This window comes from Electrophorus electricus, chromosome 8, assembly GCF_041902795.1.
Source record: "Electrophorus electricus isolate QZ-2024a chromosome 8, ASM4190279v1, whole genome shotgun sequence".
Classification (NCBI taxonomy): Eukaryota; Metazoa; Chordata; class Actinopteri; order Gymnotiformes; family Gymnotidae; genus Electrophorus; species Electrophorus electricus.
In genome coordinates, this window is record NC_137504.1 from 10,179,582 (window position 1) to 10,200,000 (window position 20,419).

Consider the following 20,419-nt stretch of genomic DNA (forward strand, 5'->3'; position numbering starts at 1 on the left):
TCCAGAGGATTGGCTTCAGAAATGTACTGGCAAATAGACCTTTCTCTTGTCTAAAATCACATACACAATCAACTACCACATTATATTTGTAGTAATTTTATTTGTAGTTTTATTGGTATTGCCCTTTAAAATAGGTTTAGTACAAAATCTTTAAAACATCCAGGCCACTAGCTGTCAGTAGGCCTATAACTGCAGTTTCATAATGTGAAGAAGTATAATTGGAAAAATGACTTATTGCTCATTTAAATTTACCATATTGCTATACTGCTATTCAAAGGAATAACTCCTGATATGTTCTGATATTTAACAACAAAAGCACAAGCAGGCTGATTCTTTCTTGTTGGTATCAATAATGCTTTTAGGTTGGCCTCAGGCTTGCATAGAATAATCACAGAACTTTAAATTATTATGAATCCATTAAGAACTGCACTGGATAACAGGGATTTTGTCAGTAGTTGTCAGTTTTTCAAGACTCAAAGTAACTCTCTGTATATTTATGTACACACACACACACACACACACACACACACACACACACACACACACACACACACACACACACACACATATGTGTGTGTGTGTGTGTGTGTGTGTGTGTGTGTTTTATTGTGACACATAGGCTATATATATATATATATATATATATATATATATATATATATATATATATATATATATATATATAGCCTATGTGTCACAATAAAACGATAAAAGCTTTTTTCATCAGATAGGTGATGATGCTGTTGTTGAGCATCCAGGATCACGATCGAAAGCTTAAGCTTTTAGTTATAACACAACAAGGCACAAGGCTATTCCCCACAAAAGCTACTTCACTCAAGAATGCTGTTTAGGTTTCTTCTGTTTACATACATTTTTAAATTAAATTGTATTTGCCAGAAACCAAGACACACTTTGACATAATGTATTATTATTAATTAACATATACCATACTTCGTTTGTTTTTAAAATGACCAAATGTGTTCCATCAACGACCCCGCCAGTTTGATTCATTAAGCTACTGACCAATCGTCATGTCTTGTTTTATTAGTGGGGCTCGGGCATGCTACGGTAGGTCCTGTCCCCTCCCCTCCCTCTGCAGTCCATGCCACCGAGAAATGCCGTTTTCGCACCTTGGCTCAGTTCCCTATCACATCCCACCTGCCGACGGACGGGGTGAAAGGGAAGCGGGCAGCTTTCGTTTACACATCTTTCATCTTCTACCGCTCAAATCTCCCCATCCTCCACGGCTTGTGCGCGTGGCGGATGCTGACGCGAGCGCCTAGCCAGTTTCTTTTCATTCAGTTACCAGCACTCGCGCACTCCCGCTGGTTCCGTCGCGACCATGCGTGGCTCTGATAGTTCTCCTGGTATGCTCTCTCTCAAAGAAATCTCCTTCGATTTGAATTCCAGCGCTACGGGGAAAGCTATTTTTTGTATATGTTGCGTTGCTTTGTTTGAAAAGTAATCGCTCGTCAAGTAGCCATATTTAGTTTATATGCCATTTTGGGAATCGCAATCTTAGACTGCAGTTGACATCTCCAAACATCTTAATCTGCCAGTGACCAATTCCAATTTTCTGTTATATTTACTACAATTAACAAGGAAAACAAAGGTTTAATAGTGGCTTAACTCCAGTAATATTTAGCTCTCTAACACGATATTACCCCAAGACTTTATTGTAAGGAAGATAATTTTATCTTATTGTCTTATATTTTGTCTTTTTTTTAAAAACTTTTTTTCTTACCTCTTCGGCTTCCAAATTATCTGGATTTAGCATATACACGTTACTTCCTTTTGTATTATTTGAAGAACTGTTGTAACAGGAAAACGACGTTGACGAGATTCTGCGCACCAACGATGCTGTTTTGAGTAGTGAGTTGTGAGCATCGCAGAGGTGACTCGCAGTAAATTCCACCACGGCAGACCGCGCTAGAGGAGCTAGAGGAGCCAAAGGCGAGTGTCGACCAGAATCCTGAAACCGTAAGTGCAATTAAATGTCTACAATAGCTTAGATAGATTTTTATTCACACTTCTTGTTCCGTGGCCACGTTTTTGACTTCCCGCAACAAATGACTGCATGCAAACCGTGTCAATTGTGTGATTTCACGTGCAACCGATAAGACGCCTTAAGTTTAAGAGAAAAAATGGATATGTCGGATAGCTGTTAAGGAATGATAGCGCCTTTCTTGTGTCATTCGTTTTGAAATCCAACAGTTCGACCATATGTTGTCTCTATGTTGAATAAATGCTTGTTTCTCACATAAAACCATGAGTCACTGTTAAAGAATCTACATAATGAATAATGTATATTGCTTTATTTTAAAGTGTAATATCTCTTTTTGCAGGGTAAAGTAATATCACAGCCCAAACTAGAGTGACCAGCGTTACCAAGATGAATATCTGATAACAAGAATAATAACCTACTCCATTCTAACTCAAGGTGTCTAAAAAGCAGGTATTTACACTATCATCTGTGAAATGATGTAACGACACATTGGTGTAACCTAGTCTTTAACTGAATGATTCCTGAAAAGGTAAATAGTAAGTCTTTTAAGTATGTCTTGTAATGAGCCTAGAGCTAATGCCATATGTATATTTTCAACTCTCTAATCCTGTGCCATTTTTAAAGTGGCTACAAGCACAGTTCTCATGGAAACGCTCTCCTACTCCCACTATAGAAACAGCCCACCTGTTTCATATAAACACATTCAGATGATACCAGCATATTGTGATCTGTAGGGATACCCTTTCCCTTCCAAAGCCTTCTGATGCAAACATCAGAAAACTAGTGACAGTACACATCTAGAGACAGAAGTTCAACAAATATTTTATGCTATACTAGATAGTTTGAGATTATTTTATATTATTTAAGCATACAAGTCCAGGAAAGAAGACAATTTTGACTGAAAATGAATTGTGGGTTTTATCTCTGTAGTAATGGGCACTTAATGTTGCTCTTCAATTCACACTACACAATATGAATATGCAAATGTAGTGTTACTAGGTTAAGTATTCTGTTCACACTTTACATAGATGTTTGTGTCCTCTGTTTTAGCTCATAAAATGACAGCTATTTATGTTTAGCCTTAAAGATATGAGTAAAAGAAAGAAACAGACTGTTTACTCAAACTGTGATCTACTATTGACAGTGATTTATACCCTGAGTAGTCCAATCCTACAGTGGAAGCCTCTTGCTCTTTCCCACTATTTTCTTAGTTGCTATAAAATGATTTTAGAGAATGAGTTTCAGGCAGCCTTTTTTATATATGCAGAGAAAACATACAGCACTGCCATGTAATTTTCGTTATCAGTTTTATGTGTTATCTGGACAATACACTGATCTGAGTTCAGCACTAGCTGCTGTTGTTGTAGAGGTTGATGTGGTCTCCTGTGGTTAGAGCTCTTGCTTTAGCAGGCTTTATGTCCTCTATAATACTAAGAACCACTGCTCATGACATGAGCTAATCTTGATGTTCTGGTAGACTGTGAATAATCCCACTCTTGCTCAGGGCAGAATTCCAGAAGTGGTTTGTTTTCACCAGCGCTATGTTAAATTTGGCAGCCTAACTTCCATTAGCCTATTGTGCAGAATTTGTCATCAACATGCATTAGTTCCAGTGGGCTGTGGAGCCTGTAAGTGTATTCTGACAGGCTTTGAGTTTCACTGAGGGTGCTTAAGTTTTGAAAGTAATTTCAAGAGAGTATACCTGTTTGGATGGGTACAGCTTCTTTTTTACTTTTTGCTGGGTTTTTTTTTTTTTTTTTTTTTGCAGGGCTGATGTTTTGGTGTGCTTTAATGTTTGTGTCAGATCCACAGGCCCTGCTGTGTCTGGTTCTCTGTTGCGATGTGTGTGGGTTGTGTCTTTGATATCACTGTGTCTGATGCACTGTCAAGATTTTAGGCCAAATGACTCTTGATATATTGCTTCTCTGTCAGCTTTGCCAGCATTATTAGTCCAGAGCCACCCAAGCCGTATTTGTATTCTACCTCTTACACAAAGTACTGTCAGCCCATTAAGATGGCCAGCTCTCATCAGGTGAGCTAGTTGCCCCAATTAGTCTCTTTTGCTCCATCTGTCTGGGCCAAAATGAAGCTATTATTCAAATAATAACCGTATTTTGAAATATGATTTTAGACAGTATTTACAAAACAGTGTTTTTTCTTTCTTTCATTTTGCCACTATAATTTCTATTTCATCTTTAAATGCCTGTGCAGTTATTGTGACATATTCCCGTACATAGTCAAGCCTTCTTTGGTCTTTGGGTTGCAAATTTAGTTTCAGGTTTTATATCTGTGTGTTGCTGGGGCATTTTAATCTCTTAACGGAGCTTTTAAATGTTCTACTGGGTTCTTGCTAATTATTTGTTCTTTGTAGATTCTTTGTGAATCTCTCTCATGTGGTCTTCTCCTCCCTTCTATGTTTCTCTTCTCTCACTATTTTTATAGTTATTGGGTTGGAATTCAAACCTGCGTTTTCGTATATCTACTTTTGATATGTTTGTACATTCCCAAATGAATGCTGCAGCTGGCTAATTAGAAAGTTGCATTAATAATGTATTGTTTTGCTTATGATTTTGGCAGCCTCCAGTAGTAATCATTGGCTTCTCCTCTAAATATTGTGCTGTTATTGTATACTATCTGTCAAAGTCATACACTGTCTGGCCAATCACACAGTGCAGAAAACAGCACGACCCTCTCAGCCTACACAAGTGCCTCACTGTGATTCTGGGTTTTACACAATGAAACACATCCTTTCTATATTGAGGTCCAGACCTCAGTTTTGAAGTGTCTAGGAACATTTTGACACCTGTTGGCAAAACATCCCTTTGCATTAGATGCTGTATCTGAATTACTGAATGTGTTAAAGGGAGAAACTCTTAGAAGGATTGTAATTGTTTGTCCAGGATATGAGATGCAGAGCCTGGTCAGTGGTTCATGCACTTCATGAATAGCTGGTGTCGAGTTGCTATCCATGGTGCTGAATCTGCATGGGAACAGATTATGTGCAGATATGCCTAATGCATGATTATTGTCTTGTTTTTTGTGTAACAGTTAATTAAAGTGAAATGAAATATTTATTTAGGCATTTTTCTCTGCATGATTGTTGGGATGAAGTGATGCATGTACTGTTAGCACTCTTTGTGCTATGTGATTATTATGCTATGTTAATCCAGCAGCTGTGTTGGGCCACTCTACAGGGTGAGGTATGTGTATATGACCAGTCTCTTAGTGGAGACTGATCGATCAGTGAAGCAGCTGTAGCTTAGTGATTGTAGACTGCTGCGGTGACTTTGGAGCAGGAACAGAACAGTGCTGGGTCATTGACTTCTCAGCTTCACCTTAACGAGTGCAAAAGGTGTCAGAAGTCTTCACACTCTAACGCTGCACAGTTGCATACCTAAAGAAGAGGTCTTTTCCTTCTTCACTGTCTTTCCTTTTCTCTCTCTCTCTCTCTCTCCCTCTCTCTCTTACAGTAGAGGAATGCTTGGGGTTACAGATGCAATATGTGCTCCCCTCTGCTCCCCCTGCCTTCATTTACTGTTCCTGCATGTAAATTAGGAAAAGCAATATTTTCTCACTTCTCACCCCACCTACCTCCATTTTTCTTTCTCTCTCTCTCTCTCTCTCTCTCTCTCTCTCTCTCTCTCTCTGGCATAGTGGTGCTGCAGCATACCTCTTCACGGGTTTCCACACATGACTGGACAGCCTCTGTGGGTCTGCACAAAACAACCCCACAGGTCCTAAAAACACCCTTACTTAGCAAACTTTGCAACATGCAAATAGAGATGCACAACTTTCTATCAGAGTCACATGACACATGCTTGGTGGTCATGAATACCATGTTTGTTTTTGGTCTCAGATAATGACAAGCATATGGAGATATGCATCTATATATTGTTGAAAGAGCATACATTTTCACTTAAAACTACTCACAACAGACACGAAGGATGATTTTACCCATAATTACCTAAGCAAATGTAAAAGCACTTTTGCTGTGATGGTCTTTGCCAAGCATATTGCTTTTTCCTTGGCTAAACATGACCGTGTGCACACTTGCTGCTGCACTTTGCAATTATGGAATTAAATAAACGTAGATTCAAGATGTGTCTCTGACCCAGACATCACTGTGAATTCCAGTGTATCTGCAGTGGCATTTTGCTTGTAGTATGTATTTGTGTATTTATATGTAAACAAGTGGGCTTTGGGGGTGAGTGCAAGCTTTATAATGGTGATGGGGTCACCTGATGACATCACAGCTCTTCATTTAGGCACACATAGAAAGCTAAACAGAAAATACCAGTCTGGACACCCCAGGGCAAATGTCACAATCCCTAAGGAGCTTGGCATGAATGATTAAAAATGAGAAATGTGTTATTTTATCTGGCAAAAGCAATATACAGCCCACTGAGGCTGAGCAGCAGGTGACCTTTCCCAAAATGCTCAGCCTTGCCTTTAGGTGAACAGCTGGCACAGACAGTTTGAGTCTAATGAGGACAAAGCTACCTGCTACCAGAACACAGGCTCCCAGATTGACTAGTACTGAGTCTGTTGAGTGCAGTTCACTTTAGTTCAGCAATGAAATGCCTGTTTGATGAGGACATTGACTGCAGTGTTGATGTGATGAGGGTGATTATGAAACAGAATATTGCAGAAATTGGCCCACTGAGGAAAGTCAGTATTCATTGCTCTGCTGTGGGATATTTCATATCTCAAGTCATCTTGCTTGAGCTGAATGTTTACTAGATTTTCCACAAAGTCCCCTTTCCTCCCCCCCATCTCACAGCACCTCCCAGGCAATAATGTGCCACACTCATTAAACAGGTTTTGTGACTGTGTAATATTTTCTGCAAGCTGTCAATGGGGGAGCTATTGCCGGCTGACGCCTAGTGTTCATCAGGGCCAGAGAAAATGAGACAAATAGGTGAGGTCTGGCAGCATGCTCCCAAAGTCTGCTCCACAGCCCCAGCCATGCTGGAAGGTCCAGGGGTTTATGTGTGCGCGAAGGTCCGCATTATTCATTTTAAACACAGGAGCCTCCCTCTACATCTATAGACCCACCCCCAACCAGCAGCAGGCACAGTGACAAATGCTTTATAGTGAACGGATGGATGTTTTTTCTTGTGACTAAGTCCACAGTTCCAATAACATGTGCAGGCCTGCACGAAAGAAAGAAAGAAAGAAAGAAAAAAAAAAAACACCAACAAATGCAAGCTGTCTACCATCAGCCAGTCTGCTGTTTGAGATTATTTAGGACATGAAGAATGTTACCACGTAGCATGTGCTATGAATATCAATGAATATTATCCGACTGCAGACATGTGGGGGAAGGTGCAGAGGGAGGGTGCGTGACAGCGCCGAGCATGGGCCGTGTCCAGGGCTGGGGAAGCTTCTCCCTTTCTGCAGCACTCCCTTTCTGAGAAGCAGCTGCCTGTTGCCTGAAGTGGCAGGTCCTGCCTGTGTAGTGGCTGGTTGTTGGTCCAGGTGCCAGACAGAGAGCTGGTTCGTGACAGAGATCTGTGGCCATGCACACAAGCACGTAGCTGCAGACAGCGAGGTGAGCTCACCACGCGCATTTAGACCGGGATTGCGCTGATTCACACCCAGTCATGTGGAACTGGAAGAGAGAGAGAGCAGCCGCGGTTGGGTTTTTGCATGATGTATGACAACCGTACATAAAATCAGCGGGTTTGCCTATTTCATAGGCCGTGATTATTATTCATAACCATCATCACGCAGCCAGCTTTTGCCATATATGTTGGGTTTTTGTGCTTAAGTGTTTGAACACGCATGTAAAGCCTCCTGTGGTACTGCCTTTCTGCCTGCTTCATCTCTCTCCACCCGTCTGGGGCCTCAAAGGCAAGAAACCCACTGCGCTATATTCACGTCCCCATTTTCCCACACATGCTCTCGTGCTCCCTCTCTAAATCCTCCATTTCGGTTCACTCTCCTTCTTGTCCTTTGGTACATAATGTAAATAAAGGGACAACCCAGCATCACTGGGAGAATGTCAGAAAGTGAGGATTACAGTCTCAGTCTGTTACACAGAAGGTGTTCCTCAGGCATTCTGAGCAGCATTTCTCAGTGAACTCTGGCAGGGAGGGCATATTCCTCTAAACAAAGAGAGACAATACAAATCAGCTAGTTTTGTGAATGGGCTGTCAGAGTGTGGATTGTCTCAGCCGTAATAAGAATGGAAATGACCAACTCATCCCTATAAATTTGGCAGTGCATTAAAGTGGACATAGGCCTGGCTGAATGCTCAGTTCCCATTACCTTGACAAAGTGTTGTTATATACTGCACACCATAATTCTGCCTAAAGGCTGGTTTTATGCATCCTTTCAAATATGTTTCTGAAGCCCTCAGGAGGCTGGAAAGGAACTTTGGATGTGGCCGAGAGGAGGCACTTTTAGAAAAGTCACTTCATGGAAGTGAAAGCTCTGAACGTGTCACCCGTGTGCACTGCTATTGGCCAGCGGTGAGGCGTGAATGGGGGCGAGAACTTTGACTTTGCTTCAGTGACAAGGACCTGTCTAAGATGGTGTGCTCCTGCCTTCACTACGGAGAGGCCAAGCCAGAGCATCTGCCTCTCTGTTAAAGCATGCTGCTGTTCTTCTGAACAGACAGCTGCAACTCTCAGCTATCGTTGGCTGCTGCTTACTACCCAAATCCGAATGTCACCTGTTCACTCCTACAGAGCTGTGTAAGCATGAAAAGCCTTTTCAAATCAAGCTTTCATATGTTGTTCAGGATTGTCTGCATATCCAGCCCTGCAGCCACACTGAGAACTATCATGCATGGATTTTATGTTTTCTTTCTTTCTTTTTACTACTGTCCACATCCTAGTCGCAGTAGCACGGACTCCTGCACCCACACAGCTCTCTGTAGAGACGTGCCAGCCAACGCTGCTCTGCTTCTGGACCCCTGTTCACCTGCTCAGTTTAATCCGTATCCCAGCGTCTGCACTAAATGACCTTTGCAACGAGTGCTCGCATGGCTATTTCACTTTTCGCTTTCGGTCTTCTGATGAATATGGCTTGTTTGTTTTTGGTTTGTGCACATGTGTGGGTCTTGCATGTGATGTCATCACTTCCATCGCGTGTTCGCATGCTGGTCCTTTCAGCCAGCCGCATGTGGGTCTCTTAGATACATGAATGTGAGCAGTCAAGGTAAAAAGAGATAAAATATATATATATATAAAAACACTCAGAACTGAGCCTTGACATAATCTCGGTTGGAAAATGGCCGCTTCTGATGATACATATTATTGACCTCCCATCTATTTGTGGTACTCTCATGAGTTATTTCTTCTTTATGAAATAACGTCACCTTATTCTGATCATTTTGTTGGAGCCAGCTCTGTTTTTCCTGTCCACTGTTGCCAGTTATGTGTGCGCACATGGGACGTGGGTCCCCATTACCTGCTCCCAGCTCAGCAGTCGAATGCACCTCTAATGATGACATATGATGCTGGACACATTAAAACGATGTCAGAAAAGCTTGGCTTCCTTCCATCGCAATTACAACAAGGTGCTAAGGAGGGAGCGTCTGAGGATCGGCACGCAGAGATGACAGAGTGGGGAAGGCCTGTGTGGTTCCTGCCCACGGCGGGGAGGGGAGGGGAGGGGAGGGGAGGGGGAGGGGCGTGGTAATGGTGAAAGACAGGCGCCTCTCCTGTTCTTAAACGGCTGCGTAACCTCAGGTGTAACCTGCTGCCTGTCTCAGTTCATCAGCTACTTGAAAAGATTTAGCCCTGTGCTGCTGGGCTGTGTATGTGTGGTTGTGTGTGTGTGTGTGTGTGTAAGAGGGTGTGCCTGTGTGTGCATGTGTTGCCTTCCACTGTTCCCAAATGTAACCCCACTGCTGACCTGTGCTGACTCTAATGGATGACTGTTTTTATGATTGCACAGACATGGGTGTTTAGCGACCGGGCTTAGAATTACAGCGGAGGGAGCAGTTGAACAGCGGTCAGCATGGCTTCATATTGGCACTCCCGTTATGAACTACAGGGGCTAAACGTGGCGCTACCCCATATCCATAACTGCTCCCATAACTGCTTCTAAAGGCTAGTAAAAGCCAACGTCAGCCTTCTGTTTTTGCCTGCCAACATTTCATTTGTTGATGCTATTTAAACTTCTCCTATTTAGAGTTAATTCTAGTTTTCATTCCTGTTTTAAAAAAAGGTGCTAAATCTCCCTAGCTCTAATGTCAGGGCTGCTCTTCTGGTGTGAGGCTGGAGGCTTTGCACGCTGACTGATTGTTCAGTTGGCCTCAGTGACTCAGCCAGGGAAAAATGAAATGCCATTTAATTTCTCTTTAACCCTGCCCTCCTGGCAGCACTGTTAAACTCCTGCTCAATTAGGATGGAAGGAACAGCGCTCAAATACTGATGGTACTCAAGTATTCAATAAAATGGAAGGAGGGAGACAGCATAAATATTGACCGCATCAGCCCGCCTCGAAATTGTCCTGGCGCGACCCTCCGACAGCGATGCAGGCGCACGTCACACCGTTCGACCTGAGACGTCCGCATTTCACCGCAGGACAGAAGACGGCCCCGTTACTGCGATGAGTGTCTCAGTGAAGAGGCATGACCTTTTCTTTATTGCGTATTTGTATCTGTAAAACGAGAATTGGGGCAGGGTTGGGGTAGAGGTGTGGCAGAGTGAACGAAGGCACTGATGGTGGGGAGGGAGGGGCCTACCAGTGCGGAGAGGTGAAAAGGAGGACAATGAGCAAGCCCGGCTTCTGGGAAGAAGCACAAACGCACACCCCTGTTCCTGCAGTTCTGCTGTTACTAGCACAGCTTTGGCCTTCCCTGCTTCAGCACCAGAGTCCAACTGCAAGGGGCTTTATGATTGATCAGAGTGGCGGTAATATATTGCAGGAAATACATGCATGCATGTTTCCAGGGGTGAGGTTTGGCCGGCGTGCGGTCTAGAAACCCTGATTTCAGCAGCAGGGTTCCCGGAGTTTCACCGGTCAGCGCTGAGCTTCTGACGCTGACACGTTCAGACCAGGGTTGGTATTTTTCAGATTTGCTCCCTCGGCAGCACACAGGAGCTGCTACAGATCATGTTTCTCTGTGGGATTATCTCACCTCATCACCCGCTATTCTTCTCTGACTTCTTCTCTGACTTCCTGTGACAGAAGTTCCTCTATCTCTGTCTCCTCTTTCCTTTGTTCTGCTGTCTCACTGCCTGTCTCACTGCCTGTCTCACTGCCTGTCTCACTCCCTGTCTCACTCCCTCTCTCACTGCCTGTCTCACTGCCTGTCTCACTGCCTGTCTCACTCCCTCTCTCACTGCCTGTCTCACTCCCTGTCTCACTCCCTCTCTCACTGCCTGTCTCACTCCCTGTCTCACTCCCTCTCTCACTGCCTGTCTCACTCCCTGTCTCACTCCCTCTCTCACTGCCTGTCTCACTCCCTGTCTCACTCCCTCTCTCACTGCCTGTCTCACTCCCTCTCTCACTGCCTGTCTCACTCCCTGTCTCACTCCCTCTCTCACTCCCTGTCTCACTCCCTCTCTCACTCCCTGTCTCACTCCCTGTCTCACTCCCTCTCTTCCTGCCTCTTCTTCACCCAGGTTAAAGGATTAGTTTATTCTCTCACGCTCAAACAACATCCAACAATTACACAATATGTATAGATTAGTATACCGCACCATCGGTCTCTGGCTGTTTTCCCCGTGTGTCTACCCACTTCTGTTATGACTGCAACCTGAAATAGTGGCCAGTGGAAAGAGTCTGGTGTAACTTAGATCAGAATTCTGACGTGATCAATTCTTGTGTCTCTTAAACAAACACATACACACACACGCACACACACAAAAAAACCCTGCAATTTACAACATTTAGTAAGTAGTATGTGAAATGAAATATTAAACACTGTTAAGGTCCGCATAGATTTTTAGAAAGCTGAAATAGTAAGATTTGAGGCCTTTATTTTAGATGCATTCAGCTCTTACTGGAGGGGAGAGATAAAATAAGTGTGGTAAAGCATAAAGAAAATTGTAATCTGTATGGTAAGTACTTAATACCGCACCTCTAATTGTCAAATGTAGAGATAATTGGAAATACTCTAATACTGACAGACAACACAAATCAGTCTTTGCATCAACATTATTGAAGCATCGGTGCGAAGAAGGTGCAAACATCGCAGTTCCAGTGAACGCTTTATTAGTGGCAGCCAAGCAAATGAAGCCACAAAAAACAAACAGCCACAAAGGACTGCACAACAAGGGAAGGGGGGGGGGGGGGGGTGTAGAAGGCAGTAAAAGATGTATGCACAACACGTCGATGGTGGACACGCACGTAGACGGTGGACAAACCTCTAATATGCATTCGAATTAAACTAAAGCAACACAGCTGGGCCAAACAACACACAAAAATCAGCATTTTAAACAAAAAACATGGAGCATTAAACTGAACTGAAATAAGTGTCAAAGCGGCAGACGGCTCTCAGTGTGCCAGTTTCTGTCCTGGGAACTCTCGGGGTGGCTGTCTCTGCCTTCTCATTGGCCAACTGCCTAATGTGACACCACAATATGAAAAGTGAACTAAAACCTTGTAGTGAGGGTGTCTGAATCTGACAGTTTTCTAGATTGTTGTTACTTAGACTGACTTTTTTTTTTCTTACTCTAAGGAATTTAAAAGGACCTCCTTGATCCCATGTATGTGTGTGTGTGTGTGTGTGTGTGTGTGTGTGTGTGTGTGTGTGTGTGTGTGTGTGTGTGTGTGTGTGTATGTGTGAGTGTGTGTGTGTGTGTGTGTGTGAGAGAGAGAGAGAGAGAGAACAGGAACATGTGAGAATATGACAGAACCTCTGCAGAGTTACCATCCCCTTATGTATATGAGACTGCACAGTATAGACTAATTTAATGACGCTAGCTTATTACATGTTTCATGTATGTGTGTGCTCATGTATTAATATAGCAAGACTTGTAGGGTCAGAAACATTCTCATAAAATGAAGCACTTATTTTAAAGAAATAATGCACTTATTTTAAATAATCCTTTTAAATTTAGTGTGACAGGTGTATTAGTATTAGTGAAGTGATTTTCACATAAAATATCCCTTTGAATTTGTGCTGCATATTTGTTAATGTCTCACACCCATCCACTTGTTTAACCAGTTTGCAGTTACAGCATAACTCTTGTTGAAACAAAACAACCAATTTGTTGTACAGAAGATGATGACCAGAAAGCAGTACTAATAGTCCTAGGATAGACATGTGCACATACACACTGTGACAAAGGCTGAAGGGAGCCACCCTTCCCACGACTGGAACTCAGGTCTGACAAAAGAGCCAGCTCCCTGGTATAGCAGCCAGAGCACCCATTTAACCTTCTAAAGTGGCTCCATCACACACACACACTCACAGTACTGTCTGGCCAGGTGTATTAATGCACAATGTTGGTATTAGTGCTGATATACTGTCAGTTATTGAGGTGAATTTGTGCAGAATGAAAACTTCTGAAAACAAAAGTGCTGAGATAGTTTAACGTGTGTGTGTGTGTGTGTGTGTGTGTGTGTGTGTGTGTGTGTGTGTGTGTGTGTGTGTGTGTGTGTGTGTGTGTGTGTGAATGTACAGCTTAGGTTTATATGTGTGCATTTGGAGTGGGTGTTATATGATCCTGAATAATTCTGCTAATCCAATTCCTCTAAGCAAAACACCAAAATAGACCTCTCTCCATCACTAATTGGATTGTATCAACAGAAAATAAGTCCGTTCTAATTCTGATTTGAGATGGGCTTGCAGTGTACTGTTATAAACTGCAAGCAGCTTCTCTGACTGGGTTCTGTGGGACCCATCGTGGGCTGCCTCACATGGTCTCCAGCCTGAGAGCACTCATTGTCTCTGGGTCCAGAGCTAGCTCTACCGCTGAGACCAGTCCTCACCAGCTCCACCAATTAAAGTAGCTGGCTGCAAGATAAACATAAGGATCATAAAGATCACGCCACCCCCAGGAGCTGCTGCTGTGAAGAATGCAAACGTTCCTCGCTCTGCTGAGGCAACTCTGTCCGCAGGCCCGTCAGCTCGACCCACCGATGTGTTGCGCGGGCCTTTGTGCTAGATACTGGCTCTGAGGAAGGAGATCACTGAACCCTCACCAGGGTGGTGGTCCGGATACGTCCAGGCCTATGACGGGCAGTTCGATGTGGGACTGGTGCTGAGCCCTCTGGGAGCAGAGTGCTGTAAAGAGGGTCAGCACCGTGTGGGCAGTCGCAGGGAGAGTACAGCACCCTGCCCAGGATGAGTGGAGACATGCTGGGGAGAAGCTCTCCCATCGCAGCATCGAGGCAAGGAAGAGTCAGAGCATTACGAGAGAGAGAGAGAGAGAGAGAGAGAGAGACAGAGGCCAGTGAGGACACTCGTGTCAGATCACGCACACATTCAGCATGCAGCTGGCTGGACAATGGACCAAGAGTTGCAGAGTGGTGCAAGGCACTGGGGGTTTAACGCCCTTTTTCTGGGAGTAAGTAGACATAATGCTAACTGGCTAACCGGGGAAGATTGGGTCTGGTTCACTGAGCAGCAGACTGGACAGAGCCAGGGCAGGGCAGAGGCCCGTGGCATGGATGCTGCTTGTGTGTGTGTGTGTGTGTGTGTGTGTGTGCGTGTGCGTGCGTGTGTGTGTGTGTGTGTGTGTGTGTGTGTGTGTGTGTGTGTGTGTGTAAGAAAGAGAAAAAAGTGTTGGTCACCTATGCGTGAGTCAGGCCTATATGTAAACATGTCAGGGCCAGTATTCTTTCAGCAAGCATAAGACACAACAGACTCATTCCACTAATGGCCACTGTTTCAGGTCATGGTCCTTGCAGAGCCCAGCGAGTTCAAGTTCGGTTTATTCGTCACATACATAGTCATACACAGTATAACGCGCAGTGAAATGGTGGAGAGTGCTCTGTCCAAACTGAGGAAGAGAAACAGGGGTGCATAGAGAGAAAAAAAATATATGCAGATAAATATATATATTCTATGTATGTACAAAAATATATTAACAATGTTAATAACAAGTAAGTGTGGTGACAGAGGCCGACACCCCTCTGAAGGAGAGGGGGGGATGTGACAGGGATTGCCCCTTCAGGCCTGTGAAACTGGTGGTGTCTATGCTATGCCAGGGAGCTGGCTCTTTGGTGTGATGGTCAAGGCACACATTTACCACCTGTAGCACTGAGCTTTGAGCTCCGGGTGGGGTCGCTGCCCTCTGCCTTTGCCACAGTAAGACTAAAATGAAGACTGTGAAAAATTGAGGCTGAAACTAATGGCGGAGCATGCTTACTTCATAACACCTTCCACTGGTGCCAGGTTTTCCCTTACTCACCTTGTATGTCTTGCACCTTCTAGAGGTCGGTAGCAACACACTACTAAAAACGCTAAAGTCTCCACAGCTAGGGTCAATCCCCAGATATGACGTGCTGACTTGGCTGGGAAGAGGACGCGTCTGGCTGATTTCCCAGCAGGCAGAGTGTTGGACAGCTAAGTTCAGCCTGTGCTTCGGGGCCTGATGCTGACCGGCTGGCGATGGACATAAAGCGTAGCGATTCAGATGGTTTGAGCCGTAGTGGCTTGAGCAGTCTTACACGGCAAAGCTGCCTTCAGCCACCCAGAATAGATGTACTGCCACACCTGCTATAGAGAGAGGCGTGGGGATCGGAAAGCGAAAAAGAAAAAAGGAAAAATTTGACTAAATTGTCGTTTATTAGGTTATGTCATAAGATAATGTGAGAAAAGCAGAAACCCAAGATATATGTGAATATGTATGTAATACCTCTACATCGTGACGTCATGTAATATTACATACACAGTGTGGATATTATGGATTGTAATTCGTTTTATGTAATCAGATTATGAAAATGAGAAATCATACCCGCAAACATTTTAAAGGTGTGTGATTAAACAGTCACTTTTACATAATTACATTTTGGATTTTTTAGGTTTGTATTAAGAGTGTTAGCAATACGTGCACAACATCAATACGTGTACCAATAACCAAGTTTTTTTATTATCTGCAGGGGAGAAAGCACTGTTCAATGAAACTCAAAATAATCCTACCTATGAAGCAGATAAGTGATGTACATTCTCACTTTTATGTGTATTTTCAGGATAACTTATGTATATGTATGTAAATTTTCACATAGTTTTCACAGTTAATTGATTCACAAATTAGTCCAGCACAAACAGAATATGTGTTGCTTGTAAAATGCAATGAGTCACCTCTGCATGTGTGTAGAGTGTGTCAAAAGCAATCGTGTCCTCTGTAGAGCCGATGGTCTCCCTTATACCTACAAACGGCACCATGATGCATGTAGCTGCTCTGTTCTGCTGCAGTGAACTCAGTAACCACAGTAGCTCTCCTCTCAAAACCTGAACCTCAAAAATACCCTCAGGTGGTTTGATTACTGGATCAGGAATTAAGATCCTAATCTGAATGTGCTGTACATATGACTTCATCTCACAGAGAGTACAGGCTTAATTTGTGCCTTTGGCAATGTCAAAGAATAGGATAGCCAATGTGCCAACTAGGCTTCACTAAGCAGCTACCACATGTCCTTGAATTTAAAGTTTGTTATTTTCTGTTCTTGTACATTTCAGAGGAGTCTGTATCAAGGGCAACTGCCACATATTTAAGCGCAGAGTTCTGGTCTTGGTGGATTCCCACGTCGATACAGCTGCACCATGTTTCACGTCCATCTTAAATTTCACTCCTTTGCCCTCTGCTTGTGTAGCCTCCTCGTCCTCCTGGCTCTCACCCAGCTCTCTCAGGCTAGCGCAGACGTGCCCCACAGCAGCCCTGGCAACTGTTCGGGCGAATACAGCTGCTCCGAAGGTGTGGTGCTGCCCATATGGAATCCACAGAACCCTTCAGTGGGCGACAAAGTGGCCCGTGCCATCGTCTATTTCGTTGCCCTCATCTACATGTTCCTGGGCATGTCCATCATCGCGGATCGCTTCATGTCATCCATCGAGGTCATCACTTCACAGGAGAAGGAGATCACCATCAAGAAAGCCAATGGAGAAACCACCACGGCCACGGTGCGCATCTGGAATGAGACAGTCTCCAATCTGACCCTCATGGCCCTGGGTTCTTCGGCGCCAGAGATTCTGCTGTCTGTGATCGAGGTGTGCGGGCACAAGTTCGAGGCTGGTCACCTCGGCCCCAGCACCATCGTAGGCAGCGCTGCCTTCAACATGTTCATCATCATCGCTATCTGCGTCTACGTGGTGCCCGATGGCGAGGTGCGAAAGATCAAACATCTGAGGGTCTTCTTTGTGACAGCGGCGTGGAGCGTGTTCGCCTACATCTGGCTCTACCTGATCCTCTCCGTTTTTTCCCCCGGTGTTGTGGAGGTCTGGGAGGCTGTGTTAACTTTCCTGTTCTTTCCTGTCTGCGTGCTCCAGGCCTGGATCGCAGACCGCCGCCTGCTCTTCTACAAGTATGTTCACAAGCGCTACCGTGCGGACAAAAACCGCGGCATCATCATCGAAACGGAAGGCGACGGAATGTTCACCAAGATGGACATGGAGATGGATGGGCAGGGCACCAACTCCCACCACAAGGAGGTGCTGGACGGGATGCTCGCAGGTGTGGAGGAGGGAGGAGGAGGAGGAGGAGGAGAAGAGGAAGAGGCACGGAGGGAGATGGCCCGCACTCTGAAGGAGCTGAAGCAGAGGCACCCGGAGAAGGACATGGAGCAGCTGATCGAGATGGCAAACTACCAGGTTCTGGTGCAGCAGCAGAAGAGCAGGGCGTTCTACCGCATCCAGGCCACGCGCATGATGATCGGGGCGGGGAACATCCTGAAGAAGCACGCCGCTGACCAAGCCAGGAAAGTGGTGAGCTGTCATGAGGCCAACACCCAAGAAGAGGACCCTCACACCATCTACCTGGAGTTCGAGCCTTCGCACTACCAGTGCTTTGAGAACTGCGGTTCGCTCAAGCTGGCCGTGACCAGGCATGGCGGAGACAGCGGCTGCACAGTGAAGGTAGGCATTAATATTAATGCAAACATTACTGCAGTTGCTGTGCTAATGTCACTTTAGTGCCATTAAGATAATATTAGCTCTGAAGGTCACAGAAGCAAGCTGTCGGTAAGAACAGGCTCTCAAGCCTATAGGATCATTACATTTTAATGGAAAATTATGAAGATAAATTATTATATTATTAAAAATATTATAATACTAGATAATATTATATAACAGTACTTTATTCATTTGTAAGTCTCTTACTGAATTAACATTCAAGCATTTTAAGTCTTGAAAGCACTGCAGCAAATCAGTTTAAATGTTTTGAAAATGTCACAAAACTTAGATTAGTGATAATTAAATATAAAGATTTTATTTATTTGAAGGTTATATGTTTTGGTCTCTGTACTAACTGACATTTAATGACATCTTTTTAAGCTATGCCTCTATAAACAGAAGCTTTTTATATATACTTTAAAGCTCTAGTCAGGAATTACCCAAATATGAGAACAATTTCTCCATTCATAAAAATAAAGGTATGTCCTATTAAAGATATCCAAAATTTTGGTCAAATGCTTTTTGCATTATTAGTATTAGTAGTGCCATTAATTACTTAAGGCACTACTAATGGATCCAGACAAACAGATAGAGTTATAGACCAATAAAAAAAGACCTGACTACAGTAAGAATGACTATGTATGTGAAAAGCATTAAGTAAGATTTGGCTATTATTGCTATATGATGCTTGGCGCATATTTGGCAAACATCAAACAACCGTCTATGTTTCTGGTCCACAATATGACGCATGTGAACAGTATCCATGGAGCGTCAGGAGAGAAGTTACTGAAGACAGAGACATAGCGAAATGTTTTACTTTGTTGTGGGGGAAATCTAAAGTATCCCCGACTCCCTGGTGGTGGTGTTATTCTTGTTTGAAGCTTCCTTTGCAGAATCAAAAACTAGCCCTGTCAGTTTCAGTGATTCTGACAGGGCTTTGAAGTCTGTTGGCACTGTTGGAACAGCAGCTTCACGTGAGCCCGCGTCATGTGCCCCCCCCCCCAGGTGGACTACCGCACTGAGGATGGCACGGCTAACGCCGGCTCTGACTACGAGTTTGCTGAGGGCACGCTGGTCTTCAAGCCGGGTGAGACCATAAAGGAGCTGACAGTCGGCGTGATCGACGACGACATCTTTGAGGAAGACGAACACTTCTATGTGCACCTGAGCAACCCGCGCATCGTCCACCGAGCCGAGGTGTCCATCCTCGACCCCAGCACCGTTGCCCCTGGCAACAGCCTTTTAGGCTCAGCCCAGCCCAAAGCCGCACTGGGTAACGCCCACTCCGCCACAGTGACCATTTATGATGACGACCATGCGGGCATCTTCACGTTCGAGAGCGCGTCGACGCGCGTGAGCGAAAGTGTGGGCATAATGCAGGTGAAGGTGCACCGGACGTCTGGAGCACGCGGGAAGGTGGCAGTGCCGTTCCACACCACGGAGGGCACTGCCAAGGCTGGAGAGGACTATGAAGAGGTGGCCGGCAAACTGGAATTCCTCAACGATGAGACCATGTAAGTTTCTAAAACTATGTTCAGTTTTGAGGGAGAAGGATGCATAACTGGGCTTCTGATAAACCATATTCTGGCCCCTGAGATAGAGACAATAGTGAGCGGAATTTCTGGTATCTTTTACTGACATTCAGGGAGACTCTGGTGGTGAAAGGAGGATACAGGAGGATAATAGTGGATTTGATCCCGTGAGGCTTTTATTTTCTCTGAAAGAGAAAGAGCATCAACTGAGCGAGGGTGGTTGAAGAGTCAAACACAGGACAATAGAAAGAGATATAGATGTTGCACCTTCTCATATAGCTAAGAATCAGTATTGAACTGTAAGTTACAGCAGGTGAAAGGGTCAACTGTTATTACAGCCAGCTGGGAGGTTTCTACAAGAGGTGACCGCATTTGCCCTAGGTGCACATCTTAAATGGGTCTAATGTTGAGAGGTGAGATTATATTGTTTGTCAAGATGCATGAATGTAAAGATTTTACCATGTCAGTACCCTTAAAAGAAAAATCCAACATATCTCAAGAACAAAATGTTGTGCTATTATTTCCAAGACGAGAAAAAGAACGTATCCCATGAGGTCGTATAAGTGGCCCAGGGCAGTTTCACTGCTCCTCGTTCCCATTTGTACATCAAATAAATGTGCTGTCTGCTGCAGCTGAGCATGTGAACGTCAGTGTGTAGGAGCAAAGCTAACTGCAGCTAGTTCAGCCAGAATGCTAGCTATGACGCCAACAGGTAACAGCTCCATGTTCATTGTCATTCATAATTCACATCATAACCAAAGTACATGATTTATTATGCTTGTGTTTTCACAATACTGTTTTGAACCCCAATTCGAGTGCTGTTTTATGTCCTGTGAGAGGGTTTTGCACCATTTCATTTATTTG

At 44.2% G+C, this 20,419-nt stretch overlaps 1 protein-coding gene across 5 annotated transcripts in view; it reads left to right on the top strand.

Annotated features, from left to right (window-relative positions):
* The first annotated feature begins 1,136 nt into the window (after positions 1 to 1,136).
* slc8a4a (solute carrier family 8 member 4a) overlaps positions 1,137 to 20,419 on the top strand; it is a 43,781-nt gene continuing 24,498 nt past the window's right edge. For 2 of the 5 annotated variants that reach the window (XR_014124984.1, XM_027023834.3), the window contains exons 1-4: positions 1,137 to 1,980; positions 2,346 to 2,455; positions 16,596 to 17,987; positions 19,029 to 19,537. Coding sequence is in view for 4 of the 5 variants with exons in the window: in XM_027023834.3 (XP_026879635.2) it covers positions 16,680 to 17,987; positions 19,029 to 19,537 (1,817 nt within the window). In the remaining variant the exon portion in view is untranslated. The remainder of the gene's footprint in view (positions 1,981 to 2,345; positions 2,456 to 16,595; positions 17,988 to 19,028; positions 19,538 to 20,419) is intronic. The other 3 variants (XM_027023836.3, XM_081719663.1, XM_081719664.1) reach the window with 3 other exon arrangements.